The sequence below is a fragment of the Littorina saxatilis genome, linkage group LG1, assembly GCF_037325665.1.
Source record: "Littorina saxatilis isolate snail1 linkage group LG1, US_GU_Lsax_2.0, whole genome shotgun sequence".
Taxonomy (NCBI): domain Eukaryota; kingdom Metazoa; phylum Mollusca; class Gastropoda; order Littorinimorpha; family Littorinidae; genus Littorina; species Littorina saxatilis.
Window position 1 is genome coordinate 56,447,644 of NC_090245.1, and position 23,285 is coordinate 56,470,928.

At 42.7% G+C, this 23,285-nt stretch overlaps 1 protein-coding gene across 6 annotated transcripts in view; it reads left to right on the plus strand.

Annotated features, from left to right (window-relative positions):
* Window positions 1–23,285, plus strand: part of LOC138974707 (H(+)/Cl(-) exchange transporter 7-like) — a 139,627-nt gene that overhangs the window by 106,404 nt on the left and 9,938 nt on the right. For 3 of the 6 annotated variants that reach the window (XM_070347430.1, XM_070347453.1, XM_070347459.1), the window contains exons 3-16: window positions 3,748–3,822; window positions 4,325–4,396; window positions 5,257–5,392; window positions 7,034–7,143; window positions 8,078–8,221; window positions 13,370–13,453; window positions 14,660–14,818; window positions 15,580–15,690; window positions 16,102–16,156; window positions 16,814–16,874; window positions 17,507–17,651; window positions 18,403–18,496; window positions 18,684–18,853; window positions 21,626–21,691. In XM_070347430.1, coding sequence (XP_070203531.1) covers window positions 3,748–3,822; window positions 4,325–4,396; window positions 5,257–5,392; window positions 7,034–7,143; window positions 8,078–8,221; window positions 13,370–13,453; window positions 14,660–14,818; window positions 15,580–15,690; window positions 16,102–16,156; window positions 16,814–16,874; window positions 17,507–17,651; window positions 18,403–18,496; window positions 18,684–18,853; window positions 21,626–21,691 — 1,482 coding nt within the window. Of the gene's footprint in view, window positions 1–3,747; window positions 3,823–4,324; window positions 4,397–5,256; window positions 5,393–7,033; window positions 7,144–8,077; window positions 8,222–13,369; window positions 13,454–14,659; window positions 14,819–15,579; window positions 15,691–16,101; window positions 16,157–16,813; window positions 16,875–17,506; window positions 17,652–18,402; window positions 18,497–18,683; window positions 18,854–19,863; window positions 19,900–20,862; window positions 20,881–21,625; window positions 21,692–23,285 lie in introns of all 6 variants that reach the window. The other 3 variants (XM_070347435.1, XM_070347441.1, XM_070347446.1) reach the window with 3 other exon arrangements.

The following is a 23,285-nucleotide window of genomic DNA, read 5'->3' on the forward strand; positions in this document are numbered from 1 at the left end:
TTGCACGTACTATCCCGATGCTTTAAATCTGACGGCTACAACTCTACGACCTGGTTGTGCAGACTTTGGATCGTATCACCCAGGCAAAGAACCGCTGAATGTTGGATTTAATATTGCTTCATACGTGCTGTATCCATGAACAAAGTGATGCGGCAATGCGGCGTTGTTAAGGCCTAACGAACTAGTCCGATGACGCCTTTATTCATTTCTAATTCTGACGGCTACAAATCTACGTTCGGGGCATAGGAGCCAGACAATATTTCGGGCAGGATGTGAGAACTAATAGTATATTGCTTCATCACTGCCCACAGTATGTGCAGTGTCCATGAACATGGTGATTTGGTGATGCGTTGTTCAGGCCGCACGTACTAGCCCGATGCTTGGGATCACATTTATGACAGCTACACATCTAGGTTCAGTTTTTGAAAACTTTGGAACATAACAGCCAGTCAACGACCGCTGGAAGCTAGAACGAAAGAGTCTCTTACAGACACATGTTGTTTTCGTAGTTCGAGTTCCGGCGCCACATGGGAGCAGCTGATCTTCAGTAAATAAAGACACGATTCTGTCAGGAAACTGTAAGAAAGAAGCGTGTCGGTGTCAGAGTGTTGAGGGTGTAATCAGTCAAGTATTAATTCATTGTTACTCGGTGGCAAGGGAAAGTCAGCAGTGCGGTTTTTCCGGCGCAAGTCCGAAAAGAAAACCGTCACACACATTACTGTGAGGTAACTGAATAACGAAAATAATAATAAGGCCTGTTGACGGACGCACTCAGCTCTTATCATTGAATCAGAGGTGCAGAAAAAAGCAGCAAGGAAAAGAGAGCTAGAGTCCGGATGCCTGACAATCCAGGTTGACAGGTTGAGTGCTGGGCTAGTAACAACAGGACGACGTGGGAAGAATACACGTGGGAGTGGGAGGTGGCGGCGGGTTCTCGCTGTGGATTGTGCTCACTTGCTCTGAAGCCAGACAGTGTGGTCCTGCTGTGGAGAATTAGAAAGGACGGTCAAACATTCTCACCGATCGAAAAGGAGACCGTTCGGTCAAGTAGACTTCGTTGAAAAGACCCCGGCGTGTCTTTGGTCGTTGTACGTGTGGAGGTTTAGGAAAAACCGATGGACATGTCCACCAATAGAGAAAGAAACTACCTGGACAGCTAGACTTGGTTAGAAAGACCACTGCCGCCGGACAAGACTGACGAGGCCGTGAGAGACCGAGTACGTCAGCTCAGTAATTGGAGCGCACGAACACTGATGTTGTAGTGTATCTTTCGAACTTCTGTGCTGAACACTGAAAACCGAAGCAACATTGTATTTAAGCACCTGATGTTAATAGCTGACCTGCGATACTTAACTTGTGGGACGTGACGCAGCAATGGCGAATGTTGACGTCATAGCCGTGTGATGTCACTGCGGACAGTCATGCGCATCCTACCCGCAGACCTTCCCAAATCGGACGATGAGGACAGCAGAGCCGCGAGAAAACCTGCGGACCGGTCGGTGGAGTACAATGTGCACTGGACTGTATCGGCTGTGTCGCACATCTTCCTACCCCTGGCCTTCCGACATGCTCTTCAGAAGACTTCGGTGAGTCCGCCACACGTGCATCAATAGTGACTAGGTGTGATGTGAGGCGTCTCCGATGATAGCACACTTCCCAATGAAGGACGCTTTTTGTTGTCCTTTTGTCTACAAAAGTGACGGAGGGGTTTATTTGGGACACTGTTCTTGAATGTCACCAAACCAGAGATTGCAGTCTCTGACCAAACTGGCCAGGAGAAGACACCTGCACCGTAGGCTTTTTGCTGGTCACAAGAATGTCTTCAGTCTTATCGGAGGTACCGCTAGACATACAGAGCACCAAGACACTTAGGTCCGGTGTAACACGACATTTTTACTCCACGAAAAATTTACTCCGGAGTAAACATTTCGTACGAAATTCTTACTCCGAGTACACTTTTCGTTACGAGAAAAGAACTCCCCAAGGCACGAAAAAATTACTCCCTCCACGAAATTTTTACTCCCCATTTTTTTTTACTTCCACTAAAAATCTCGTACGCAAAAATGGGATGCGGGCAAAGGGATAATGCCAATAAGTGATCTCGCGCACACGAATGTCGCGCTACCCTTCTTCCACCCCTTCCACCACCAAGACTAACAGGGGACAAGGGAGTAAAAATTTCGTACACCTGGCATGGGAAGCTAAATTGGTCGTGTTGGGGTGAAGTAATTTATTCGTTATTTATTCGTCAGGGGAGTAACATTTTTGAACGAAATGTTTACTCGGAACTCACCTGTCTTGGGGAGTAATTTTCTCGTGCAATGGGGGAGTGCTTTTTTCGTAAAGGGAGTAACTTTTTCGTACGAAATGTTTACTCCGGAGTAAAAATCTCGTGGGAGTAATTTTCTCGTGTTACAACGGGACAACTTTACAGACTCAGGTGGTAGAGACTGGACAACTGGACAACTCCCTGTAGTCATCAGCGACTGAGCTCTCAAACTAGGTTCCATCTGAAGAAATATTTCAAATGACAGAATACAGAATATTGTATTGTCCAAGGTTGGGAACTTACCCTGGCATTGCGGTTAAGACATCCACGCCACCCAAGCACACCCAAACACTCGTATAGAACTAATAAGCAATAACATTAATCTGTGCAAAATTATTTTGTGCACTCAACTTTAGAGTCTTCACATAAACAGGTTTGCAGTACATGTATTACGTGGGTATGCAGGGGGCAGGGCGTTTTCAGGTGGCCATGTTCAAGTTAGGGCCGAAAATAAACTGTGATGATTTGTTTTAGTTCTCCCGTGTAGACCTGCTACATGTCTACAGTTCCAGCACTGTTTACAGTTATTCTACATCTTTTTCTGTAAGAAGGTTTTCTCTCTTGTTTGTGCGTCTTGCGCACAGGTGTGTTGTTGTTGTTGTGTTGTTGTTGTTGTTTTGTTGTTGTTGTTGTTGTTGTTCATGTTGTTGAGGGTACCCGCGCCGAACACTCGCTGGGACAACTGGTACAGAGAAGGTGACTCTATCGTCCTCATGGAAAGATTGCGTGCACGACCTCTTTCAGTCACCACGCCATATAGGCAGCCGTACTCCATCTTCGAAGGATTTTAAAATAAACCTTCCCGGTCAATGGGTGCTGCTCTGTGAGGAGGTAACCACGGAAGTACAGGTCCACTGCTAATCAAACATGACCGGTCATCCCCACACAAACCAAATCACTGCTTACTTAGTTTAAGGCCAGAGATGGCACGGAATTTTGGTTAAAAAAAACGTGTCGTGGGTTCTCGGCATTTTTAGGTACTTTGAACACCATAGAATCATTGTGTAATGTATTTTTTGTCATTGTCAACCTTTTTCTTTCAATAAAATGATCGTTTTCAACGTAAGCCTATTTTATTAACATTTGACACCATTTTGAAAATGTTTGACGCTGTTTTCTCAGAATAATTTTTGAGCATCAGCGCCGTCATTTGGGAAATATTCATCTTCTAGACTAACTGTCCAATCTTCTTGCTCTTTTTTTTTTTGTATTTCAACCGTCAATAACTCGCTAATATGCAATGCCAGTGGACACAGGAAAGTGCAATGCCAGTGGACACAGGAAAGTGCCCAGTGATAACATATATATAGGTGTCATAAGAATGGTAAGAACATTGGCCGAGGGCCAATCGCACAGGTAGCCAACACGTGTTTCTCATGATCATTCACTGCATGGTGATCTTGTTTTTTATTTGGCAGGATCTGAGCAAGCGATGGAAACAGTACGGGGAAGAGTCTCCCCGCTTCAGGAAAAGACTAGTATCAAAATGGGAGGTGAGATTATGTTTTGATTTTTGTTTTATTATGCTATATGATATGTCTGTCTGTCTGTCTTTCTGTCTGTCTAATTTTTTCCCAGCGGTATGTATACATGTTTAGCTATGCCTTATCATTGCTCCCCACACAGTATCAAACATATTTCTTTGTATTATTTCTTCTGTCTGCCTGTCTGTCTGTCTGTCTGTCCTGTCTGTCTGTCTGTCTGGTTTTAAAAAAACCACTATGTGCTTGCAATGTCTGTGCATGACTGTTTATGCAAGATACAAACTGCGATGCGTGGCTTATAAGTCGGCATGAGCTTTTTAAACATTGTTTTGTTTTGAGGGTTGAGGAAGACAGTTGTTTCTTGAACAATGTGAACTGCAAAAGAGGTCTTTTACTTGAGGAAATCTGAAGTACAAATCGTATTTGTAGTAGCAGTATGACCAACAAGAGGGGTCTGTTGTGAGCGATAAAATCATAAAATGTGAACCTCCAAATGTGTCTTTGGTTGCAGAGTATGAACTACGACCAGATTGACAGCCAGCTGTTTCAGGAGGAAAATAACAAGCTGAAAAACAAGTCCAAGGTCAGTGAAAAAATGATTAAAGACTACTCTAAATGTGTTCTCTTTCAGTTTGTTAAATTTTTTTAGAGAGACTTTCAACCCAATTGTTGTATTCTTGTGATGAGAAAACTGTGCAGTCCTCCTTCCCTCTGTTGCTGCCCCCTTTTTCTCCAAATCTGTTGTCAAGCTTCTTGCCGAGCTACTCTGTATTTTACAAGATTCTATTCTCTACCCAGTCCCAGTAATCAATCACGTTTGTTGTTGTTGTCGTTTTTCCTCTGTGGGTCTCTTTTTTGTCTGTCGGTCCCTCTGTCCATCCGCCTCTATCCCTGTATATGTCTTTCCTGTTTCTGTCTGTCGGTCTGCATTTATCCCTGTCTATCTGTCTGTCTGTTTGTCTGTCTCTCTGTTCCTGTCTGTATGTCTCTCTGTCTGTCTGTCCGACTGTGTCTGTCTCTGTCTGTCTCTGTCTGTCTGTCTCTCTCTGTCTCTCTCTGTCTCTCTCTGTCTCTCTGTCTCTATCTCTGTCTCTCTGTCTCTGTCTCTGTCTCTCTCTCTCTCTGTTTGCTTCTGTCTGTCCGTTTGCTTCTGTATGTCTGCCTGTCTGTCTGTCTCTGTTTCTGACTGTCTGTTTGCCTCTAACTGTATGTGTCTGTCTGTCTCTCTGTTCTCTTTCCAGCTCTCTCTCCCTCCCTTCTCCCCCCCCCCTCACCTCTCTCCCTCTCTCTCTTCTTCATCCTCCCCTTCTCCTTCCTCTTCCTCCTTCCCGCCCTCCCTCCCTCCCTCCTTTTCTTCTTATTCTCATTCTTCTAATTCACCTCGTTACATGCCTAGCCATTAATCCTTGACCTTGTGGGTTGACATTTGCAATGTGTTTGCAGAAAAAGTTGGCCGTGATGTGGGTGAGTCGATGGTTCATGATGTTCCTGGTGGGGATCGGAACCTCGCTGCTGGCAGCCGGAGTCCACATCGCCGTGGAGTTGGTGGCCCACCAGAAGTTTCACCTCATCGCAAAATGTATCCTTCCACACTATAAGTTGTTTGTAATAAATCAAACGAATTATGAGAATGATTCTGGCGACCTTAGAATGAATCTAAAGGGTCCAATTGATGCAGGTGTTTTTTTTGTTTTTTTTAATGTTTTTATGTTTTTGTATATTATGTTTGATTGTATTTAATGTGATATGGTTATGGTTTGTTTCTTGAAAAGCATGAAAACTGTGTTTATAGACAGCACTAAGTTTATAGACTCGGTGACAAGAGATCATTATGTCCTTTGTTTGGAGCCGTGGATATCCTATCATTAGTAGTATACTACAGAGGAACCGTAATTACAGGTGCCTCTTTGAACAGTATAGGTCCCACACAACCAATTTCCCTTGAAAAGGAATAACACTGGAAACTTTTTAGACCTAGTAACCTGGTTCATACTTGACCCAAAACAGCTAGATCTATGCTGTTCAGAGTTTTGGTTTATGATCACAAACTCTTGAAATGTTGTGAACACTAAGACCCCATGGTGTTAGGTGATAAACTGAAGTCTCATGAGGGAACTGGTGTTAGGTGATAAACTGAAGTCTCATGAGGGAACTGCCTGGAGTTTTAGAGACGCCTTACACACACCTGAGGCTTGAGAGAACAAGAATTGCATTGGCCATGGAGCATAACAGCCATTGCCGATTGTCCCTGCATGATTAGGGACCCGGGTAGCTCAGATGTTAGAGCACTAGACTTGTGATCCTTGGGTCGCGGGTTGGAATCCGGGCCGGTGTAACACGAGAAAATTACTCCCGCGAGATTTTTACTCCGGAGTAAACATTTCGTACGAAAAAGTTACTCCCTTTACGAAAAAAGCACTCCCCCATTGCACGAGAAAATTACTCCCCAAGACAGGTGAGTTCCGAGTAAACATTTCGTACAAAAATGTTACTCCCCTGACGAATAAATAACGAATAAATTACTTCACCCCAACACGAGCAATTTAACTTCCCATGCCAGGTGTACGAAATTTTTACTCCCTTGTCCCCTGTTAGTCTTGGTGGTGGAAGGGGTGGAAGGAGGGTAGCGCGACATTCGTGTGCGCGAGATCACTTATTGGCATTATCCCTTCGCCCGCATCCCATTTTTGCGTACGAGATTTTTATTGGCAGTAAAAAAAATGGGGAGTAAAAATTTCGTGGAGGGAGTAATTTTTTCGTGCCTTGGGGAGTTCTTTTCTCGTACAAAAAGTGTACTCGGAATAAGATTTTCGTACGAAATATTTACTCCGGAGTAAATTTTTCGTGGAGTAAAAATTTCGTGTTACAGTACCGGGACGGAAACGGGTAAACTTTATGTGCAGACTCAGAGACGGTATCCATGCCCCACCCCCGTGTCACCACGGTGGCACGTAAAACACATCGGTCACTCTGCCATAAGTGCAGATGGTTGATACCACCTAAACACGCATACACATGTGTATATCATCTAAAGCCGGGGTAAAACTCGGGAACATGCCCCCCTAATGGCTTTGCCGATAACTTGAATTTTTCATCTCCCTGCATGACCTACGGAGCCTGTTGAAAGCTAAACCTGGTGGGGTTTACCCTGATCATGTCCACCCAAACGTACCCTGCATGCATGCATGCATTGGGGTGTTGCCTTGACTGTTGAACTCAGACCTGGACAAGTGTTCAGACACTGGCTGTCTGATGACACCTGTGGCCATCTGGTGTGGCATCAACCTGGGCATTTCCCTCCTGGCCGCTGCTCTCGTTACCTACGTGCAGGTGGGTGCCCAGAGTTGCTGCTGTCCTTTAATCATAAGACTCTTTGGACACTTTCCGTCCTTTGTAGACCATCTAAGATTGCACATCACCAGAGAACGGTCCTAGTTTTTATGTGGGATAAAAGCATCCTTGCAACGCAGGCCACATGCATCCTACAGGATTGCAGGAGCCTCTAGCCCTTGAGGGCAGAGACTTGGCCCAGGCCGACGACCCTCCAAAACAAGCTGCATGGTCCCGTGGAGGCTCTGCAAGAGACCACCAGCTTATATTCAGAGCTAGACTCGAAGTGTAAAGGCAATCGACAAGAAGAAGAAAGCATCCTTGCAGAGAGGATTGGGGATGGATGGAGGGGAGGAACATAGACATTCCATTGTAAAACGTATCCAGAGTAAAATTAAGCCCCCAAAATTAATTCTAAGTTCTCCTATATTTATTTACTAATGAGGACGTTGAGGTCAAAACGTCCACTGTATTTGTTTTGGTCAGGTCAACTGTTATGGTGAATCCAGTTTTCATTGTTTCTGTTTTGTAACTGGTAGTTGTCTGTTATCACAAGGCACACGCATTCCTTTGTAAACGATTCTGCTCACCATTTCAGTTCTTCATGCCAAGTTTATTATGATGAGACCGTTCCTCCACTTGGAAACATTCTAAAAACCTACCACCCATCAGAGTGGGATTTTGTTGTTGAATGAATTTTTTTTATTTTTTTTTAAAGCCGCAAGTAGCTTTAAGAAATCAATTCATCAGGAAATTCCAACTGTGAACAAGAAGCAGTCAGATTTGATCATTTTAATGTGGCCAAGTGGAGGCCGGGATGTTTTAAGCAAATCTGAAAGTCTAGCTGGTGAAATCGGAAATATTGAGCAAAACTGATTACATGAGAAATACTGTGCCTTTAAAGTTCACAGAAATGGTGTTGTTGCATTTGTAGCCAACGGCAGCTGGCAGCGGCATCCCACTGATCAAGAGCTACCTCAATGGTGTCCGTGTGCCGGGTCTTTTGTCTCTACGCTGTTTCATTGCTAAAACTGTGGGCGTGGTGCTGTCTATTTTGGGTGGGCTGGCTTGTGGCAAGGTTGGTGTTACTCGGAGTAATATGGTGCGGTAGTCTACCTGCCTCTCTCTCATCTCTCTCTCTCTCTTTCTCTCTCTCTGTCTCTCTCTCCCGGCAGGTTTCACAATCTTCAATCACAGACTTCCTTTTTTTTCAACAAAATCAATCTTGACAGAGATCTTTGAAATAGTGTTTTTATTAAAGCCTTACATCCTCCTGGATGGAATCAAGACAAAAACTTGTATGGAGACGCATTCTTGTCGACATAATGTGATAGCTTGTTACAGTACTCTATCAAACAAAGGGATAGACGTAAACAGAATTGGGTAACGATTTATTAAAAGAATATTGTCCAGAGGCTTTAATAAATTAAGCAATAACAATGCAAGCAAAATATCATTTCCGAGCTCAGTGAAAAAAGCAGCAAATAAGGACTAATTATGGGAATTCCGTTCTTCTGAACTGCTATTTCGCTGTGATGCACGTCATGAGCATACCTTCAAAAGTAACAATGTTAATTGCACTCCATTTCTCACTTTAAAAAAAAAGTAGAATCATTGACCAATAGAAAAAAACGAGTTTGGAATTTTTTTTGCATATTCTTGGGGAATAAATACCTGAAAATGTAACCCTACCCTCTAAATGGTGACATCATGACAGCGAAAAAAAATATACAGAACAAGTCATGTGAAGCGATAATAAAACATTAAGTTGGTTTGAAACTAAAAGATCAACATTGGAATCAGGGACGAGTCATTAACAATGCTAGTGAGATTTGGCTAGCCGAAACCAGAAGACCGAGACGGGTTGCCTCCGCGAAGCATATGAACAAAACGGGCGATTTTTCTCATTTGAGCAGATTTTCACACTAAGCATGACATATCTGTTTATACATTGGGATCCAGGAAATCCAAAGGATACAATGCAATAACTTTTGAATCTGTAATCAAAAGTGTTATTGTTATTTGCAATTTTTAGAATGTTATGTACCAAATTTTATAATACATTTCATAACTTGACGAAATGTAAAACAAGTCGCGTAAAGCGATATAAAAACATGTAGTCAATCTATAGGCATCAAATTGAAGGATAAACTAAAAAAAAAAACAGTCCGATCGGCGAGACTAAATTCAGATAGTCTCGGCTAACCATACCCGAAAACCGTCACGGATCACACTCATCTCCGCGAAGCATACTCAACCTGTTTTCTTTAATTCTGAACGCGTTTTTAAAGTAAACATAACATATGTATATATATATTTTAAATCAGGAGAAGATAAGAAGTACAATGCAGTAGTGTTTGAATCTGTAATGAAATATTCGTTTTTGATGACAATTTTAATGAGCGAACTAATTCACTTATTTTCAAGCTACCTGGCTCAAATGCAATATCAAAGTCCCGACTTAATCAAAGATTACTTAACAGGTCCGCCTCAACTATCACAAAAACGGAAATGACGTCATCAAAGACTGTGGCAGAGTACCTTAACGCAGTCCTAGTATATCCACTACTGACTGAACTGTGGCATTGTACCTGGACGCAGTCCCAGTATATCCACTACAGACTGAACTGTGGCATAGTACATGGACGCTGTCCCAGTATATCCACTACAGACTGAACCTTAATGTCTTGCATTTTCTACAACAACTACTCTGCACACATAAGAAAACCCAACCCCTCTCGCACGCACACATGCAAGTACGCACGCATCAACACTCAAGCATCAACACTCACACACACACACACACACACACACACACACACACACACACACACACACACACACACACACATAAGCTAACACAAACGAACACGTGCGCACAACGCTCGCGCGCACGCTTACACACACACACACACACACACACACACACACACGCACGCACGCACGCACGCACGCACGCACACACACACACACACACACACACAAACGAACACGTGCGCGCAACGCTCGGCCGCACGCACACACACACACACACACAGCTAGATAATACATCATCTGATATGTTTCCTTGTTCATATGCTTTTTTCAAGTCATAAACGTAAACAATGAATGGTTTTACTGGGATTTTGTGCAGCGTTTTGTATTATCTGCGTTGTTATCGGATTTAAATACTCTCTCAAAAACTGGGTATCTAATCACGACCGATAAGATTTTCCCCTTTTCGATTAAAAAGTACAATGAGATTTAGTCAGAACCATAACATTATTCTTCCAAAAACACATATTAACATCCATGTAAAAGAAACACAACTCTGTTCATCAAATTATCTCACCCTTTGCAAGAAATGTATGGCGAAGGCACATTTCGCGCCGCGGTGCAGATGACGCAATTAACTCTCGTGACGAAACGATTGGTTCGTGACGTCGCGTCATCAACCGTTCATGAATGGCCCTTGTATGAATGGCATTCTTTCTGTTGGGATGACGTGTGAACCTCATCATTAGTGACTTGGAATATCGGTCGGATTTAGGTATCCCCGAAGTCGGTCGGAATCGGATACACTTACCCTACACTCTTCCACACTGACAGGCGCGCGCGCACGTACGCACGCACATATGCAACAATAACAATGACAAAAATCAAACTTTTAAAAGCACTTGAAAGTTAATAAACAAAGCAACTATTGATTCCCTACGATTATATGATCGTGACTGGCTCTCTTTCCAAGTTGGAACGTTTTCAATCTGCTGTCTGACGTCATCAAAGTGTTGAAAAACGTACGGCGATGTCTATAAAACTCTCACTTGACCACAACATTCACAATGCAGTGCATTCAAGGATTGAAAAAAAACACTGGCGTTGATCAGACACAGTCACTGAATGTTGTTATTTTACAAATGAATCTGCTTAACATTTGGTAAGAAATGACCGTCAATAGTGCCGGGCGGTCGTGAGAATTCAAGGTTTTCAGAGACAGACAGTAAATAACGTGCTCTGAAATAAACACATGCCGAAAAATTCTTTAGTCAGCCAGTTGATCATCTGCCTGACAACGGATAGGAAGTATAAAATTGGTCGCATCATGGCAATTTGCTGTGTATGGCGGTCATAGCAGACGATTTGTCTTCAGGACGGTCGTGAGAAAAAATGAGACAGACACCTTGCCCGAGTGACTAGACAGTAAATAACGTGCTCTGAAATAAACACATGCCGAAAAATTCTTTAGTCAGCCAGTTGATCATCTGCCTGACAACGGATAGGAAGTGTAAAATTGGTTGCATCATGACAATTTGCTGTGTATGGCGGTTATAGCAGACGATTTGTCTGCAGGGCGGTCGTGAGAAAAAATGAGACAGACACCTTGCCCGAGTTACTAGACAGTAAATAACGTGCTCTGAAATAAACACATGCCGAAAAATTCTTTAGTCAGCCAGTTGATTATCTGCCTGACAACGGATAGGAAGTGTAAAATTGGTTGCATCATGACAATTTGCTGTGTATGGCGGTTATAGCAGACGATTTGTCTGCAGGGCGGTCGTGAGAAAAAATGAGACAGACACCTTGCCCGAGTGACAAAATGACCAAGCGCAAGTAGAATAAGCCGTAGTTAGCCTTTCAAAACCTTTCATGTTGTGATTTGATGGAAATTGCTACTTATTAAAAGCATGTTACGTCCAAACCTTTTAACAGCCATTCCAACTGAACAGATTTGTAATTAACGTTTTTGAGACAGACACATTTAGAAAAAAGACCGTTTACTTCACATGCGATTGTATCGACTAAACATAAACACATTCATTGTTTTTTTTAACTAAGTGTGTTCATCTATCTCTGTTCTTTGGTTTCTAATGTACTTTTCACTGGATTTCTTTGTGTGTTTTTGTACTGGTGCCTTTGTCTATTGCAATGTGGCTAAAAAGGGAAATCGTGTCTGTCTCATTTCTCACGACCGACCTACCTTTTTCGCTGGTGGGGAATACAAACTTGACTTAAATTCGATCAAAGTTTATTTTTCATATGTAAATTCCGAAGACATTCGACACAGACCAGTGCAAATTCACGACTAAACAAAACGAAACATTTTATTTAATATCAAAGTCAGGGACATACCCGACTCTGAAGACTGTGAAACCTGTCTGTATCTATCTCTTTCTGTCTCTGTTTTTCTCTCTGTCTTTGTTTCTCGCCTTATCTTTCTCTCAGTCTCTCTCTGTCTCTGTCTCTCTCTCTGTCTCTCTCTCAGTCTCTGTCTCTCTCCGTCTGCCTCTGTCTTTCTCTCAGTCTCTCTCTCTCTCTCTCATCTCTCTCTGTCTCTCTCTTTTTGTATCTATCTCTTTCTGTCTCTGTTTCTCTCCCTGTCTTTGTTTCTCGCCTTATCTCTCTCTCTCTCTCTCTTTCTCTCTCTCTCTGTCTTTCTCTCTCCCCTCTCTCTCTCTCTCTCTCTCTCTCTCTCTCTCTCTCTCTCTCACTGTCTTTCTCTCTCTCTCTCTCTCTCTCTCTTTCTGCTTTCTCTCTCTCTCTCTGTCTCTCTCTCTCTGTCTGTGTGTGTCTCTCTCTCTTTTTCTCTCTTTCTCCCTCTCTGTCTCTGTCTCTGTCTCTCTCTCTCTCTCTCTCTTCTCTCTCTTTTTCTCTCCCTGTGTGTGTGTGTGTGTGTGTGTGTGTGTGTCTCTCTCTTTCTCTCTCAAACTCTCTCTCTCCCTCTCTCTCTCTCTCTCTCTCTCTCTCTGTCTCTCTCCGAGAGTCTGTCTCTCTGTCTCTCTCTTTCTCTTGTAGTCTTCCTATATCTCTCTCTCTTTCGCTCTCTGTCTCTGTCTCTGTCTGTCTCTGTCTCTGTCTCTCTCTCTCTCTCTCTCTTTCTCTCTGCAATTATTTGCCCCTGTCCATGCATATCTCTGTCTGTTGTCTCTGTTTGTGTGTGTGTGTGTGTCTCTCTCTCTCTCTCTCGCTCTGGAGATGAGTTTTGAAACTCTGTGTGTGTGTGTGTGTGTGTGTGTGTGTGTGTCTGTCTGTCTGTGTGTTTGTCTGTCTGTCTGTCTGTCTGTCTGTCTGTGTCCTTTTATCAAAGTGAACATGATACTCAGTGGTTTTTGAAGAGAGGTATACAGCAACACTCAGTGCATTATTGTGCATGTTTTGTACACAAGAAAATGATCTTGAATAACCGGTTTCCAGTCTTACTTTCTTTGAGAATCGACTTGCTGTAGTAAATTTTATTGTACATTTTCAGGAAGGACCAATGGCACACTCTGGCGGTATCATGGCAGCAGGGTTGGGAAAGGGGAGGATACCATGGTTTGGTCGTGATTTTAAAGTAAGCCGGATCGAGCGAGAGAGAGAGAGAGAGAGAGAGAGAGAGAGAGAGAGAGAGAGAGAGAGAGAGAGAGAGAGAGAGAGAGAGAGAGAGAGAGAGACGAGGAGGAGGAAGGGGGAGAGAATGACAAAGGGGGGGGGGGGGGGGCGGTGAGAAAGGCGAGGAGGAGGAAAGGAAAGCTAAGGGGAGGGAGAGAGAGAGAGACAAGGGGATATAGAGAGATGAGGGGAGGGAGAGAGAGAGAGTGGGGAGGGGAGGGAGAGGGGTAGATAAACTTGAGAGGGAGAGAGGAAAGGAGAAGGTTGCTGGGACAAGCCAATCATTTTATCTCAGCGAGAGGGAGCAAGACCAGGGGAAGGAGAGAGAGAGAGAGAGATTTGGGAGGGGAGTGCAGAGAGAGGGATAGATAAAGAGAGGGAGAGAGGATAGGAGAAGGTTGCTGGGACAAGCCAATCATTTTATCTCAGAGAGAGGGAGCGAGACCTTTGAACTTTGAACTTTGAACTTTATTACAGGAAAGATAGCATTAGGTCCGTAGGACCTTTCTTACAGCTAGTCCTGATCTAAGCAAAATGGTTATAATCGAAATGGGAATACATAGGTACAAACTTTTTATGATGAAACGCAGACACACGCAATAATAGTAATATAAGAATAAGATCATTCTTTACAGACATGTGATATACAGATATCACAATACGGGCAATACAACCATACATGATCAGAACACACACCAAGTTGACGCAAGACACACACATGCACATTTCAGAAGGATATAGAAGGCATACATACGTTTGAGCAACCAGGCACATCACATTAAAGTGATGTTTGAATGTATTTTTGCAGATGTGTTTTGAATGTTTTAAGGTTACTGATCGATTTTAAGCATGTAGGTAGGGAGTTCCAGACATAGGCTCCCGAGTATGACCAGGGGAGGGAGAGAGAGAGAGACAAGGGGATATAGAGAGACGAAGGGAGGGAGAGAGAGAGTGGGGAGGGGAGGGAGGGTAGGGAGAGGGCTGGTAGATAAAGAGAGGGAGAGAGGAAAGGAGAAGCTAGGTAGCTGGGACAAGCTATTCATTTTATCTGGGAGAAGTGGGAGAGAAGTTATCTTGTCAGTGTTTGAGACAATTGTTCTTGATTGAGCTCATTCATTACGCTATCAAGCCAAAAAACGTTCACACAGTTTCTTGGTATTTTTTGCAGCTGTACAATGCATTTCGCACAGACCACGAAGTGCGAGACTTTGTGGCAGCAGGGGCAGCGTCAGGGGTGTCTGCCGCTTTTGGTGCCCCGGTGGGTGGCACGCTCTTCAGCGTTGAGGAGGCTGCCAGCTTCTGGAATACAGAACTTGTGTGGCGTGTGGTGAGTTGCTGACAAACAGACAGATAGACTAGCGCTAATTAGCAGAAAGACGGACAGACAGTTTTCTGTTGAAGGGGATGCTAATACATACAGTAAGTTTGCGAGAGTGTGTTTGCTATGAAGATGGACCATGCAGTATGAAGAAGGACAGAACCACAGTTAAAACGTTCTGTAAAAATCACTTTCAGTCACTATATATATTTTTCTTGGGATGAAGGAAGGGATAAGGGTTTGGAAGTTTGGAACAATTATTAGGTTTGATATATTATTTTAGGTGTGACTGTCACACTTTCATCATGATTTGAGTAGAGTGTAATGATAAGTTTAGGAGTGAGGGTGGAAGCTGTGATAACATAGGACTCATTAAAATTAATGCTCACCTTTCACCCCTGCCAGTCCCTACACTATATTTTTCCCCTACAGCAGCATGCACTCCCAAAAATGTGGAAGAAAAAAAGCCAGAATATAGAAATAATTAGAATGAAAAAAAGCCAGAATATATATAGAAATAATTAGAATGAAAAAAAGCCAGAATATAGAAATAATTAGAATGAAAAAAAGCCAGAATATAGAAATAATTAGAATGAAAAAAAGCCAGAATATAGAAATAATTAGAATGAAAAAAAGCCAGAATATAGAAATAATTAGAATGAAAAAAAGCCAGAATATAGAAATAATTAGAATGAAAAATAGACGAATATTCTTCAACATTTACACTGATTTCACATTGTTGTTAAAGTGAGTGTTGACTCTGTTTTCAGTTCTTTTCAGCCATGATTGCATGTTTCTCTACAAACTTCCTTTTGAGTGCCTTCGAGGGTCATCCCACCGAGCTGTCTCACCCTGGTCTCGTTCGCTTCAACACATTCCCGGTACGTAGCGCCACTGTTCTTTTCCGTGCTGTACTGCAGTGGTTGATTTGCGTCATAGTTAAATTGCAACTTGACAATTAAGCCACAACTGCTTGAAGCTGAAACATGTAGCAGGACACAAGAAACAGTAACAAGCAAAGATGATGAGCAACCAAGCATGCTCAAAATAAATGAGCCAACAAACCAACTTACTATTTTTTTCACTTTTATATATATTTGTTTTCCTTTGGCCATTTATGTTTATATTCTCGACTTTAAAGTACATTTGTTTGTGAGAAGCATGAGCAACTGTTTACACAAAATCAGATTCATTTTTTAACTTTTATGTCAAAGTAATTATATATTTATTAGGATTTGTTTCTTGTTATTTGAAATTTCAACTAAAACATCCTTTTAACCATTCTTTTGCAGAATCTCACTTTTGACCTCATCGAAATTCCAGTTTTTATACTTATGGCTGTTATAGGTAAGTTTTGGGTGAGATGTTTGTTAGCAGTATATGGGGTAGAGTTGGAAGTGAAATTGATGAAGTGCAATGGGAAAATAACTGAAGGATAGAAAACTGCCATCAAAACATCCGCTTTCATGAAAGCACTTTGAGTTAGTCATTTGATGACATAGTATTTAACAAAAAGGCCGCGTGAAGCAAAATTACTATTTTTCGTCAATCTAGAAAAATGAGGGCCGTGTGACGTACAGTGCCGCCTCAACTTTCATAAGAAGCTGGATAAGACATCATCAGTCATTTATCAAAAAAATGAAAAACACATCTGGGGATATCATTTCCAGGAACTCTCATGTAAAGTTTCATGAACATAGGTCCAGTAGTTTTCTGTAAATCGCTCTACGCATGTACACACCACCACCCTCGTCTCGATTCCCCATCTATGTTAAAGAATGAGTCAAAACTTCTCTAAAGAATGTAAAAAGGGGGAACATGTCATGAGACTGCAGCCTAGTTGTCTGAATGCGTTAGCTTGTCTGATTATACTGACCTGGGTTCAAAATACAATACATAGGTTAGGAAAGTTGCTATTTTCATGGATGGGTCCCGGTCGATCTGTTAATTGTTTCGTGAATGCTTAATCTGATTTTGACCTTTGTTTGGAATTTCTGTTTTCAGGCGGACTTACAGGGGCTCTTTTTGTTGTTTTGAACTACAAGCTGACTGTCTTCAGACAAAAGTAAGGTTCAGTTGTGTAGATCCTTGTGATACCCTTGAAGAGAGGGCTATTCAAGCACAGGCAGATTAGTTTGTTTTTAGAGACAAAGAGAGACGGTGCCTGTCGAGATCTGCCCATCTGCTTGTCTGTCTGTCTGTCTGTCTGACTCTCTGTCCGCCTGTCTGTTTGTGCACATGTCTTTGTGTGCATGCATGCAGCCATGCCCATGCACTCCCACCTTATAGAAACGGGCACATAGTATATGTAAGATTTCCTTTAGACTTTCAATGGGAGGAGTATATATTGCACGGAAGACTGTTATGTCTCTGTTGCTTGACTTACAGACTGTATGTGTTAACATTACCTTGACCTTATTGTCTTCAGATACAGTGGAACCCCCCTCCCCCCCCCCCCCCCCCCCCCAATTTAAGAATCTCCCTTTAAGACCCAGTTTTGTCACATTTTATGTTCATTAACCTATGTAAATCTCCCCCCTTCCCCATTTTAAGACTCCCGCCTTTTAAAGAACTAATTTTACACAGATTTTTGGAGGTCTTTAAAGGGAGGGGGGAGGGGGGGCACTGTACCTGCATCAACATAACTAGAGACGCAGTACTCACAGACTGTACATGCTCTGACTTTGTTATTGCCAGATACCTGCATCGACACAACTGGATCAAGGTGGCAGAGGCTGGCCTGGTGTCTGTCGTCAGCGCTGTCGCCGGCTTCCTCCTCATGTTTGGTGTCCGAGAGTGCACCACCGCCAAACCCAACAGTAGTCACGCCATCACTACTAGTGTAAGATTTTACCATGGTCCCTCTGTGGGTGTTGTGTGTCTTTTTTTCTTGCCGATCGCCATGGTGGTGTTTGTGTGTGTGTGTATGTATGTGTGTGTGTGTGTGTGTGTGTGCAGTGTGTGTGTTTCTTATCATGTTTGGTGTCCGAGAGTGCACTACCGCCAAACCCAACAGTAGTCACGCCAGCACTATACTGGTGTAAGCTTTTACCATGGTCACTCGATCAGTAGGGTGGGATGCCGTGAGTGTGTGTGGGGGGTGGCCGAGTAGGGATCGAGAGGGGATTGATGGATGTTTATGTGTGTACAGAGGCGGGGAAAAGACTGCATGGGTGCAACTCTGCCGGCTAGACGCCGGCAGCCGGTTTTTGGTTTCATCGGCTGCCGATGTTTTTGTTCCAGGAGAGGGTTTTTTTGGCATTTTAAATACTAAAAAAGCTGGACCCCAACTTTTGCCGGTTTTTGGAATTTTCCAGGTTGCACCCATGAGACTGTGTTTGTGAGCATGTGTTAAAAAGTGTTTAGCACAATTGTAGGTACTTAGGGTACTGTAATTTTGTGTGTGTGTGTTTGGGAGGGGGGGGGGGGGGGTATGGCCTTGCCTTCAAGCATGCTGCATTTGAATGTACACCTGCTAGTCTTTGTAGCTTGAGCCTATACTTGATGATAGTGTGTACTGTATGATGAATACCTTGTGTTATTCTGTCACTCAGTTTTTGTATGTTACATGCTGTTGTTGTTGCTGTCACCAGATGTTCTGTGAAGAGGGATCCTTCAATACCATGTCCACCATGTTTCTCACCACACCAGAGGGCTGTCTCAAGTCGTTGCTGCATGACCCTTTAGGTGAGACTTGTTAAAACTGCTCCGTCTTTCTGTCAGTGTCACTGCATGCATCTTTTAGGAAATACACCTGTCTCTTGCATCATAGCATCGCACACACACACACACATGAGGGTAACCTCATATAGAACAAGATGAAATCTTATCGTTATTCTTATCCTTAAACTTAATTTTTATGTTTTATCTCCAGAGTCCTACGGGGTTCTTCCTCTTGTGGCATTCATCGTCATATTTTTCCTGCTGGGTGTGTGGACATACGGTCTGAGTGTGTCCAGTGGTGTCTTCATTCCCTCCCTTGCCATTGGCGCTGCCTGGGGACGACTTGTAGGCATGGGCGTGGTGCAACTCTTCCCTGATCAGGTATACTTCTTACTCAGTTATTTCCCTTGAGATAGAGTTTCTCCCCCTGAACTTTAATTATACACGCACTTACTGTAGCACAATCTAGGTTTAAAAACATTAGTCACTGATATAACAGTGAAACCCCCTTTTTAAGACCCCCTCCTTTTTAAGACCTGATTTTCTCAGATTTTTGAAGGTCTTAAATTTGGGGTTCCACTGTATAAGGTCATACAGGTCACTTTCTTTGGTGGTGCTTCCTGTCTACTGAGATGAGACAGATCGAAAGCTGGTTGTAATTAAGAGACTAGAGAGAAGTTGGTTGTGGTTTGACGGGAGCATATTGGCCGAGTGGGTAAGACATCGGCCTCCTATGCAGTAGGTCGCGGGTTCGAATCCCGGCTGCGCTTGGTGGGTTAAGGGTGGAGATTTTTCTGATCTCCCAGGTTAACTTATGTGCAGACCTGCTAGTGCCTTATCCCCCGTTGTGTGTACACGCACGCACAAGACCAAATGCGCACGAAAAAGATCCTGTAATCCATGTCAGAGTTCGGTGGGTTATAGAAACACGAAAATGCCCAGCATGCTTTCCTCAAAAGCGGCGTATGGCTGCCTGAATGGTGGGGTAAAAACAGTCATACACATGAAAACCCACTTTTGAAAATGCAGGAGTGAACGTGGGAATTTCGGCCCATGAACAAGTTTAGAAGAAGAAGAGAAAGGTTGTGGTTTGAAGATTAAGAATCCATCAAACACAAGAAATCTTGTTAATAGGGCCACAAGCATCTTTATAAGTCTGAGAAACATATATCAGTATGTAAACTCTTTGATAAAAGAATCACAGTGGCAGGTACCCTGTGTTTGTGTGTTTACCTGGCAATTCAGTTTTGCATTAAAAACAATGTAATTAGTGTACTTCAACAGGTATATATCCATCACAGACAGACTCAAAACGTAAACTTAAACCACATACAGACAGAGATATGTGGGTCTGTGTGTATTCTAGTTTGGTAATTTCTGACCTTTTGCAGTTCTCTGTTGTTCTACTTCGTATCACTTTAGCAGAGGTAAACATGTTTGCCTTGGAAGTTACAGTGTCTTCAACTGTAGCTTCGTGTTTTCTTACATGTAGCTGTTGAGTTGTTTTGGTTGTCGAGCTGTCCTGTGGGCATCAACATGTAGTAGTTTGAAAAAGTGTAGTAGCTTTCAGTGGTAACAGCATTGAGTGAACTCAGAAACTGTGTCTGATGTTGGCTGTTTTGAACATCCCCATGAAACTGTGTGACTTAACTGCCCTATCCTGGCTTGCGTGTGTGTGTGCGTTGATAGTACAATGTAAAGGTATAGTTTACTTCCTGCAGAAGGGGACCTAATTATTGGATGCCAAGTGGGGCTGCAAGGGTCTATGTCGACCAAAAGAGTGGGATTCCCTGTAGGTGGAGTTCCTGGAGGGGGATTCCCTGTATACAGGGAATCCCACAGGGTGGAGTTTTTCAATAATACTTGCAAACCATACTCGAATTTCTAAGAAATATCAAAAAAGATTGAAAAACATCAAATTCTACCGATGTCGCCAAGCATCACGTGACTTTCAGCGATATCAGCGACACGCTACAGGAACTAAATCCTGTGCTATTCCCTGTATACAGGGAATCCCTCTCCGGGAACTCCACCTACAGGGAATCCCACTCTTTTGGTCGACATAGACCCCATCTGCCCAAGTGGGTGTATTTCCTGGAGGCGTTTTCCCTGGTGTCAGGAAATGCGCCGGGTACAGGCAAGCACATCCTGATGGAATGATAAAAGGTGTTTTTTTCTGGTAATAGAAATTTGCCTTCAGAAAAATACACCTCAAGAAAATGAACCCACTTTGCATTGAATTTGACCCTGTCTGCTTTTTCATTGGTTGCTGACGTGAGCTATCATGCTGCGACTTCAGATCATGCAATGCTGAGTGGAATTAACAAACAAACACAGAATAATCTGAAGAATCGAACCATGAGTAGATGATGACGTGTGTGTCGTTGCAGCTTTACTTGGATGCAAAGGTATCTGAGTGCACACTTTGAGCGGTAATTCAGAGAGCATTGGCTCTTCCTGCCTGCTGTTTGGTTTTTCACTGTTTGTGGCACAGTATTATCCTGTCTAAAACGGTGTTCTTGCTCATTTCTTTTGGTCAGCTTGTTACCCATGTGCTTACTAAAAACAGAAGTTTTGTTTCTGTGCTGTGCAGTGTTAGTTAATGGTTGTTAGGCTATATGGGTGTGTCGTTGGCTTAGCTGTTGCAGAAGCTAGGCTGCAAAATAACTTCTTGGATATTAATTATGCTTTTTTTTCAAAAGAATTGTACATTTTACTATCCATGTGATTTTCTTCTTATTTTGAGTTTTTCTTTTTCTTTTCTTTTATTAATGTTGTGTCCATTTAACTTTTGGTACAGACGTATTGCTGTTTTGTTTATTGTCTGTCCAGATTTGTTGTTTTGCGTGAGTTTTTGTGTTTGTGAGGTTTTTTTTCCATGTTTGTTTGTGTGTTTGTTGTTTAGATGTACATGTACTAGCTATCCTAGCTGTTTGCGGAACAGCACAGATGTAAACAAACATAAACAAGTAAACCGCTGCGAAATGATTTATGGAAAAATAATATACAGGATTCTTAAAATACTAAAGGTATCAAAAAGTAGTGTCTGAACAACAGCAGGGGAATTTTGTTTTCCTCTGTTTCCCTCTGTTTTATTTATGAAGACAGTCCTAATTACAATGTAATTGTTTTGTTCATCCTAATATGATATAGAACACTCCAGGAAACATAAGCAAATCTCTTGAAATGAGAGGCCTATTAGCCTCTGGATCCTACGGGGTGAGTATGGGAAATTGTAAGGCTAACAGCATGTGACTTCAAGCTTAATCTTTCAGCTTATAAGAAACGGATTTTTGTTAAACCTAATGGAATCCACTCATATATGACCTCTTTTCTCTCGCATGATTTGAACGATGTCAGGTATGAACTTAAATGCTGTTAATCACCTTCTGTCGTCTACCAAGTTCTAATTTCTGGTTCTGTTTTTGTCAGAAAACAATTCTCTTAGCATTCACTGTGAAGCATGTGGTACTTTAATTTTAAGACTTCAGTTATTTTGAAACAATTTCACCCCCACCCCCTCCCTCCCCTGCTTTCTTCAGTTTCTTCAGTTTCATCTTCTTTAGCATTTGTGAGATCACATTTAAAGGCTTACCACTTCAAGAGAAATGGTAACACCTTTGCTTCTAGAAGACTGCATACTCACTGAGTAAAGCACAACACGAGACTTTTTTTTGATTGAACAGCAGAACTAAAGTACGGTACATGCTGCTGAAGGGAAAGTTCATATTCACAGAACATGTACAGTGGTACCCGTGATGTGAGGCCCCGCTAATGAGGGGACAACTCCTAACAAAGGACACCTTCCCTCATACATTTATGTATTATGTACCTGTCATAAAAGGCCACCTGCATTGTAGGGACACTTTTTGGTGGTCCCAATAACAGGGCCTAGCATTGGAAAAAGTGAGTTCAGCTTACAAAGGCTTCCCCGAATTTGAAGATTTTTGGGAGATTTTTTTTACCTAAAATGACCTCCCCCCCCCCCCCCCAAGAAGATTGAGCAACTAAATTATGCCTTTACCAACATCTGCGTTTCACAGTGGCCTGTGATAGCAGCGAAGCCCTTGTTCGCGTAACCTATTTCTTTCCGGCACAACTGACAGTATGCTTTGCCAGAAATAGCAACCTTTCGGAGCCATAGTCCGTATCGGCACATTACTTCTTCTGACTTGCCTTCCGCCTTCGGAACGAAATCCAGCCATTCCCACTTCCAGGAAAACCTGGATTCTTTGTCACTGAATGGCTGACCACGTTCAACAATGTCGCTTCGAGACATTATTTCAAGTCTAGAGCCACAAAACACCGGCACAAAGCATGCACGCGCGATGCCAGAGGAAGTGCGTGCTCAAGCAAACTGTCAAACCGATTGAGAATTGAACCGAACGGCGCACAAAACGAAAGCTGGAACTGTTTGGGTTTACCGTTTGGGAATAACAGGTTTTTGCATTTCGGCGTACACCAAATCGAGTTCCGCATACTGGAGATGTTATTTCGGCGTAAAGTACGCCGAACGGCTTACAATGCTAGGCCCTGTAATAATATCCTTACATTGCTAGTACCACTGTACATGCATTGTTGATTGTTCTACTTTGTTTATTTTCATGTCCATCTTGTGGTTCCTTTTGGCTTCGACTTTATGAATAGTTTAAAACGGTTATAATACCTTACACACTAATCTCTAATGCTTCTTGAATTTTGTTTGTTCAATGACTAGTGCTGGCCGATGTGAATGCGTGATGTATTGTGTAAAAAAATTCCATCTCACACGGCATAAATAAATCCCTGCGCCTTGAATATGTGCGCGATATAA